This window comes from Argiope bruennichi, chromosome 1 (assembly GCF_947563725.1).
Source record: "Argiope bruennichi chromosome 1, qqArgBrue1.1, whole genome shotgun sequence".
In the NCBI taxonomy this organism is placed as follows: Eukaryota; Metazoa; Arthropoda; class Arachnida; order Araneae; family Araneidae; genus Argiope; species Argiope bruennichi.
Window position 1 is genome coordinate 51,451,575 of NC_079151.1, and position 8,783 is coordinate 51,460,357.

An 8,783-nucleotide genomic window follows, 5' to 3' on the forward strand; every position below is an offset into this window, starting at 1 on the left:
TTAAGATTTCTTAGCAGTAATATATATAATAATAACAATTATGCAGAAAATATGAATCTGGGATTTGGAGAATGTCAGACATTTTCAACAAATTAAATATTTGATTAATGCATTTGCTGCCACTAATCACGCCTGATATCCAGGCCATTTATCTAATTAGATGTACCCTTCTTTCTTATCTCTTAACTATAGTAGAGCAGGGGTCATCTTATAAGATAGATGGTTTGATACAATAACACAATATCTTTAACGCAGAGGCATGTAATGTGGCAGCAATGCATTAAAAAAGAGAAGACGGACTATTTAATAAAATTAATGGAAATATTATTGAAAAAAATATATTATAAAATTTTTAATTTCTAAATAATATGACAAAAATTAATATAAAATACAATACTATAGCAAAAGAATAAAATTCTAAAATAAAAAGTCTAATACATAAAGACACAATTTAAATTAAATAAATATATATATAAAATTTATAGGACCGCAATTTCAAAATAAAAGTTTGCTTGCAATGGGGGGGGGGAATTAGATTCTAAAACGCCCACTTTCAAAAAGCGATATGTTCCTAAAGTAGAAGGCAAGAAATATTCCATATGTGGAAGTTTTTTTCTTAAATACTATACCAATTATACAAACTGTAAATCTTAGTTATTGTTATCACTATCGCCTATTCAACACGACATAAAAGAAAACGTGAAAAAAATTCTCAAATAAGAAATAGAGGAGTTTCACATGCTATATTAAAAAATGAAATATTTTTTTTTCAAACAAAGCTGGAAGGCAAAGACAGATTTCTTGTCAACTAAGCTAATATTTTCAAATTCCTTTCAATCCTTAGGGAAATGCAATGAATCATGTCATACTGAAGCAACCATAGATAGTGACTTTAGTGATATTGCATAATTCAGCCTTCATTTCAAAATAAATATTTAGCACTAAATGTTTTTGCCTCATTGAAATAATTATAATATAATAAAAGAACTAAAGCCTGTACAGCTTCTGAAATTTTCTAAAGCAGACTATTTTTACATAATGTTGCCAAAAAATATTTATGCTCCTCTATTTTTATTTAATATACATATATTTCAAGCTATTAAACAATAGTGAATTAAGGGGGGGGGGGCAAAGTAAGGATAGAAATTTTTTTTTAAAAAAAGTAGTAACACAAGTTATGTTAAATAGTGGAAGTCGGGGATTGAAAATTACTCTTGAACTTCTAACATTCTAAAAGAAATGCCTAAAAACATTTTAATAACAAAAAATTGCTTATTTTAAGAAAGATATTAAATTATCTGATTTTATTTATTTTTCTATCTTCAGTTGTAAAGAAATTACAGAGAAATAAAATTCCTACTCTACCATTTCCATCTCCTTCATGGATGGCTCATTTACAATAAATTCTAGTTATTGTGTTAACAAGGTAACATGAGCAAAGCATCATATGCATATATATTGTTATTGAAAATTTAAAAATCAGAAGTCCATTGAATGAGTATATATTGAGGTCTAACAAACTCAATGAATAAAAACCTTTTATTCTTTACAAAAGCCAAAGCATACATATAATAGCAGCCAATTAGCAGTAAATCTGTGTAACACCACTAAGTGTTCAGAGAGAACTGGCAGAAGAAACTTCACACAATTATTCATCCATCTCAATTATGTTCCTTTCCATAAATTACTTAATTGAGCTTAATTCAACAGGAGGCTCACAATTGAGAGACTCCTTGCTTTGTTTCTAGGTATTTTATAGTTTTTGAGACAGGACACTGAAATTTCTAAAAGGGTCATCATAAATTGAGTTTTATTTGTTTACTTCCACGATTCTTGTTGTTTCTGGGATCTTCGAATAGTCACTCAGGCTGGGAGATATTGACCAAACAGCCATTACTATTTCTGTAAAACTGCTTTTCTTACTGGGAACTACAGTAGGAAGCAATGCTATAAATTCATAATAAGTCCATGGTATATTTTTTACATAATTTCTTTCAGTGTTGTCTGAAACTGTTCCAAACTTCTGAGACGAATTTAAGTGATGATTCCTCATTTTTGGAAATACTGCAAACATATTTACAAGTAAATATGTAAAAACTAATTGTTTTGAAAAATTTGAAATTCTATAACATTTGTAGTGATGTCCTTTTTACCTACCAGTTATATTTCAGGATGTTTCTATGTAAGCATTTTGCTTAATTAACAATCCTCTATTGTTAATGATATTGGATTTTCAATGTGGTATACATAATTTGCCTATCCCGAAACAATATTTAATCAACATTCTCAAGGTTGAACTCTTATCAAACTTTGGTAATAATTTAATAGATCAGAAAGGAATATTGATATTCTTGAAGAGATGGGTTCATCAGCGCGAGTAAGGATCACGGGTTGACAGAAGTGCTGAAAGTTCCCATTCTAAATCTCATTTCGATAGGAATGTCACACATTTTTCATATATCAATCTTTGCCTGACAGCTGTAGACATTGCACATAAGGTTCAAAACTCACTGGCACAGAAGGCAAGCAGCAGGTCTTGTCAAGAAACCCATAATTTGTATGATGAATTGGAAGGTGTATGTGGAATGAGCAAAGGTGCACAAGGAAAGATGAAGAGAGATCACCCTTCAGAATGATGAATGAATGTGCATGCTGTTTGGTATGGATGGGATGCAATGGATTCATCGTTCGCAATACACTTGTTTTGATTCCAAACACCAGATTCCAAAATTGAAGCATGTTGGAGAAATTGTCATAGTTTAGACATTCATCTCGCTTTTACATGGGTTTCCTTGAGGAAAATTCCAGGAATCATGGATAAGTTTCAGTATGACAACAACCTTGAGAGCACCGTATATTCATATACGCAATTTTTTTGATTGTCCCTTCATTTTCCAACAGAATAATAATCTAAAGCATCAATCAAAGTACACCCAGAACTATTTTTTAACTGTCATATGACCCTTCTTGACTACCAAGCCAATCTCCAGATTATAACATTATCAAGGGGATATGGATGGAGCTAAAAAATCTAATAGGAAGAAATGCTAAAAAATGCAGATGAAGGATTTTTCCTATCTCCTTCAGCCAAACTTTTCTTGACTGTGCGCCTTGTCCAGCTTGTACAAAAATAAATTACAGCCTCTACAAAGCTGCAATTTATGTCAAGGGCTTGTCGACAGATTCATATGTAATTGTTAATATTTTCACTGATTTCGACAATTTTGTATACTTTCAATAAATTTCAATTTGTTGTTTCTTTCTGATTATCTGAAATAAAATATTAAAGTTGCAAGTTCCAATTATTTTGTTTGTTATTTGAAGCATCATTGGTTCAAGCACCAAATAAATGCCTAAAAAACATACTGTGTGACAATTTCAGCAAAAAAGATTCTCTTTTGGATGAATTAGAGCTAAAATGCATGATACTTTTTTTAAAATCAGTATTGAGCATATTAGATATAAACTTTTGAATAGAAAGTGGATTTTGGATTCTGAGAACCATGATCGGTGAATATCTGCAGAAATTTTCCCCAAGTTCGCCATGAGAATCTTTGCAATATGTAGTCTTTCTATAAGGAATCTACTTAAAAGAACTAAATAGGCATAAATTTGCAGTTTATTGTACTTGCATCAATTAGTATTCAAAGTAGGAAATATATAATTACTTAAAAATATTTATTATTTTTAAATAAACTATTTAGTTATTAAAATTATTCACATACCATTGGAACCACAGAAATGTTTGCCCAATCTGCAACAAAGAAAGAGTGAATATATTAATTACTTTGCATATTAATTATTTGAATAATTTATTTGTATACTAATTTGAATTAACTTTTAAATTACTGAAATTATGAACAAATACCTATTGAAAATTGTACTTTTAATTTAAACATCTAAAATATTGCTGTATCTTTAACAATCACGACATTTTCATTAATTAGTAGAAATGCATTAAAAATTATTTGCATTTATATTCAATAAGTAATGTAACATTATTGAAATTGAGCAAGAAAAAAAAAAGTGATTTTATATTACAAAAAAAAAAAAAAAAAAAAAGTTTTAAAGTGAAGGTTATTACCTGAATGATTAAAATAAAGGCAATGTTAATTTTAAAAATTAGATAAATTTTTAATTTTAACTGATATTTTAGAAAAGTACCATGCAAAGTTCAATATATGCATAATTCATAAAAATAAAATGAAACCAACATAAAAGGAAGAATCAATAGTAAAATTCAGTCAGCATTCACGTGGAAAATATTAATTTAGAATACAAATTTATTTGATATTTTAAGATTACTATTAGAACTTCCAAAAAGATTATTTTTTAGAATATTTAAAACCCAAAATTCCCAAACTCTTGGAAATATGCGATGGACCATTTAGGAATATACAAAAGTAACAATAGTGAAAAATATAAGAAATTAATAATTAGCACTCCCCCCTCCCAATTTTCTGATTAAAATTTAGGCAAGTCTGAAAATTTCCTGGTTAATAAATAAAGAAACGAACTAAAAACTTTGAAATGTAGCATTAATACAATAATTTATCAGTCTTAATCCATATACTAACAGCAAACATTACATTATGTTTAACGCTGCTCGACGTTAACGACATAAGATAGCTTTCATTATCATTTGAATCTAATTTTTTTAAAGTTTAGCCCACAAAATAAATACAAGAATTACATCAAAGCTGTTTTTCCATTTCAATTACTAATTACTATGAGGTGAAATTATTAGTCTTTATAATAAGTTAATGTGAAATTTCTTCAATACTGATTTCCTTTTTTAGGATATGGAGCTGATATTAAAAAAACAAAAACCCTCAAATAATTAAGAATACAGGGAAAAAACCCTGCAAACTCATACTTTAAGCAATTAAGGTATTTAGTTTTATAACTGATACTTTTTAATTTCAGCAAATTTAAAGGCCACTGAAAAGTAGAAATAACCGACTTGATTCAAATATGAAAAAAAATATAGTAAGAAGAGTATATTTCATTATATAAAAACATTAAATGATTATACTAACCTGAAATAGGGAGAAATATAATATCCATAGCAAAGTAAAATTAGCCATGTCTCGCATACGACCCCATACCATACTACCAAATGATACAACTATCCCTAAGAGAGCAATTAAATCCATCATGAGAGGTACATCAATTCCAAGTGCAGGAGCCAACCATAAAAGTGTTGGCATTTGTTCAGCTTTTTTCTTAACCACATCAGCTCCTTCTTCTAATTAAAAAAAAGAAAAGAAAAAAGAATGAGTTAAAATTTTATTATGTCCAATTACATGCAAAATAAGAAGCAGAATGTATTAATGACTAACAAAGGGCCTTGCAGCATTGTTTATGACATGATGAATATCTGTAAAATCACAATTATAATAACACACAAAAAAGTTGCAAAAATTAAAAGAATAATGATTTCCACATTTTTTTTTTTAATAACAATAATCTGCATGGGTAAAATAAATTACTCAAAATGAAGATATATTGAAGAATAAAATTAAAATGCTTTCTGTAACTACACAATTGTTAAAAAGAGGAAAAAGGTGGGGGGGAGGCTTTTATGATTCTTGGAATGACAACTAGGCTAATTCCTAAATGAAGCCATAATTCTGATTAAGATGATGAAATTACATATTTTCATCTTGTTTAAAGTAATTAATATCCTATGTCACATTAGTTATTTAAAATTATAGTCATTAAGCAAAATGATTTCAAACTGAAGTTAGTGCCTCAATAAACCCTTATTTTAAGGGGAGAGTCAAAAGAATGAATTTTATAATCTAAAAAAAGAAGCATTTGAGATTTCAAATGATTTCAAACAGATCAATATCCTTCAAAAGACATAAATTTTATGAAATTCATATGTACATCTAAAATCAATTTGAAGGAAAAGATGAATTTCTCGGGTTGCAGTTTAAATTTAAAGCAACAATATGTAAATAAGATACACTTAATTTTTTTTCTTTTTCTAGTTTCATTTGGCAATTTTTAGACATTAGAATTTTTTAGGCAAGTACATTGAAAAGTGTAAGCGAATAAGTACATATGAATTTAAAAAGTGTTTCCTAAATTACAGTTGGACACATTCTTAAATGTTTAGTTTGTAATTGGTGTTCCATAATTAGGAGTATCTGTATTCTATGCTATTATGTTCTACAATCTCAATGAAGACCCTGATGATAAGCATTTCTCACCTTCCATGTTTCTTTTTATGATATATACCTATGCCTGAGTTCATTTAAGAATATTTCAGTAGCTTCTTCCCTTCCTCAATGTTCTTCTGAACACAATACTTTGGATTGCTAAAGACCTCCCCTCTTATTTTTGCAGATAAACAAATTAAAATCCTTGAATTCATCAGGAAAATTATTGTAAAAATAATATAAAAATGAAATCCTAAAAAAGTATTTTGCACATTTTGTTTAGTGATAAATGTTTGAATAATAACATAAAAAAGTAGAAAAGATAACAGTAAAAATAACAGTTTTGAAAAATGACTGGCGTACAAAAAAAAATCAAAATGAAAAATAGTATAAGAAAATACCCATCCTGAAAATAACTCAAACATTTAGAAATGTATGTAAATGTAGTAAAAAATATCCATTTATCACCTTGATTATATAATGAATTAAAATTAACATTCACATTATACATCAACCATTAAAAATTTATAAAATCAAAAACTAATAAGAGAATCAACACTTAACAAGAGAGATTTTGAAAATATAATTTGCAAATTAGAAATAAACTCAATGATTTTTCAGCTCCTTAATTTTTCCCTAAACTAAATAAGTAATTTTGGCAAAAGTACAATTGCGAATATGATGATATAGCAATAAAATTTTCTTTCAAATAAAATATTATACAAATAAGCAAAATTTAAAATGCGCAAAGCATTCTTAGAACAATAAAGCAAAAAATAAGAAAAAGTAAAGAAATAGAATTATTTATTGTGAAAATGAAGGAATAAGGCAACTGTATTTAACTTATCCAAGATAAAAGTGGTATTTTAAACTAATACTTCTACTATGTAATAACTGCTATCAAGCAGGTGGAAAAGCATCTTTTAAACTTTGAATTAAAAGTGATAATACATTCTTATTAATAAAAAATATAACAGTTCTCACCAATTGAAATAATGGCCCTTGCCGGCAATATTCCATTGTCACCATACAGACCTTTAAGGGGGGAAAAATATGGAAATCAAATAAAAACTTCAATAGTTCATATAAAAGTCACATAATTAATGATGAATTACACTGCTTTCAATTTCCATTACAAAATCCTTTTAAGTTTATACAACTTCTGCAAAAAGATTGGTCAGTAAGATTAATGTTATATCATTAAATGAAATAAATATAAGAAGTCAAAATATTTTATAATTTTTTTGTTAAGATAATAAAAAGAATTTAATAGTAAATTTGCAGTATACTATTACATTCTTTTTATGAAATATTTCATATTTTCTTTATAAAAAGCATTCCTTCAGTGATGGCTAAAGCAACAAAGATAAATAAATTAACCATAAAACCTAAATAAGTTTAAGAAAAATATAAAGACAGTTTCTTATTCATTTTCACATACTAACAGATTAAAAAAAGTATAATTTATCAGAAAGATATACTTTATAAAGTTATAATTGAATTATTCACACTTAAGTGTATTTAAATTTATTAAATTACAACTCTAAACTGAAAGGTAATATTTTAACCCTTAATATACACATCAATACAGTTCTGTGTATCTTCTGCACACATATTTTTAAAAATATTCACAATGCAAATATATCTTTGAAATAAAAAAAACAAGACTTCAGATATTTTTTACTTCAATTTTTTAAAACGAATAATTGAAAGAATATAAAATTCTAAATACTATCAATGCTAAAAAATGAAACCACATATGGTTTAGCAATTATTTTTGATATTTAATGGCTTTTAACAACTCTGAAAATTATGAAGTTGCTCTGTCAACAAAGCGTTTGATTAACTATTATTTTTATATGTAAGTTTACCCTCTAAAATATATTTGCTGGATAGTTTGAACTTGCTTAATAAAAGGTCACTTCATGAAGTTACAAATTAACAGATTTGTGTAAGGAATATAACAATCTTTGTGAAAAGGTATCTACTAAATATATCTAAAGTTAAAAAGTATAGTCTTGATCTAGTTAATTCATTTATATAAAAAATTTTTTTTTGGAAGGACTGATTAATTAAATTTAATATGAATTAATAATTTTTACATTGAATATAAACTTGTGGATGTGTTATTAATAATAGAATTTCATCAGTTTATTTCGATAAATAAAAAAAACCTCCAACTAATTACTGTATTTTGTGCCATGCAGAAAGTTTATTTTTTCCCTTGCAACATTCATCTAACCCCTACTGACAAAACTATTTCAAAGAATAACAAAATCGACAGAACAGAGAAAAAATACTTTAATTTTATTTATTAAATAATGAGAATTATTACTCATTTTGCAATTTTATTAACAAAAAAAGAAATAAACATGATATAAATATCCGTTTACCGACAAACTATTTCATACCTGGTAGCTGCACATATAAGGAGCTAAAAGCAGACAAGTATATAACAGACATACACCACAAGAAAAAATTACGGGTTAATTTTATTTCTCTCATTTTCTCTAAATTCAATTCAAGTGCATGTAACTACATCAAAAAAAATTGCAATACAGAAATAATCAAAATCGCAACTCGGCGATTTGATCAGTTGCCAGATATGTTTTCACA

The 8,783-nt window shown here is 27.1% G+C and overlaps 1 protein-coding gene across 1 annotated transcript in view; it reads right to left on the reverse strand.

Annotated features, from left to right (window-relative positions):
* LOC129965444 (lipase maturation factor 2-like) overlaps positions 1–8,763 on the reverse strand; it is a 30,682-nt gene extending 21,919 nt beyond the window's left edge. The window contains exons 1-4 of the mRNA XM_056079314.1: positions 8,579–8,763; positions 7,152–7,202; positions 5,040–5,248; positions 3,726–3,754 (exon numbers count right to left, since the gene is read on the reverse strand). Coding sequence (XP_055935289.1) covers positions 3,726–3,754; positions 5,040–5,248; positions 7,152–7,202; positions 8,579–8,672 — 383 coding nt within the window. The 5' untranslated portion in view covers positions 8,673–8,763. The remainder of the gene's footprint in view (positions 1–3,725; positions 3,755–5,039; positions 5,249–7,151; positions 7,203–8,578) is intronic.
* Between the last annotated feature and the right edge of the window lie 20 nt (positions 8,764–8,783).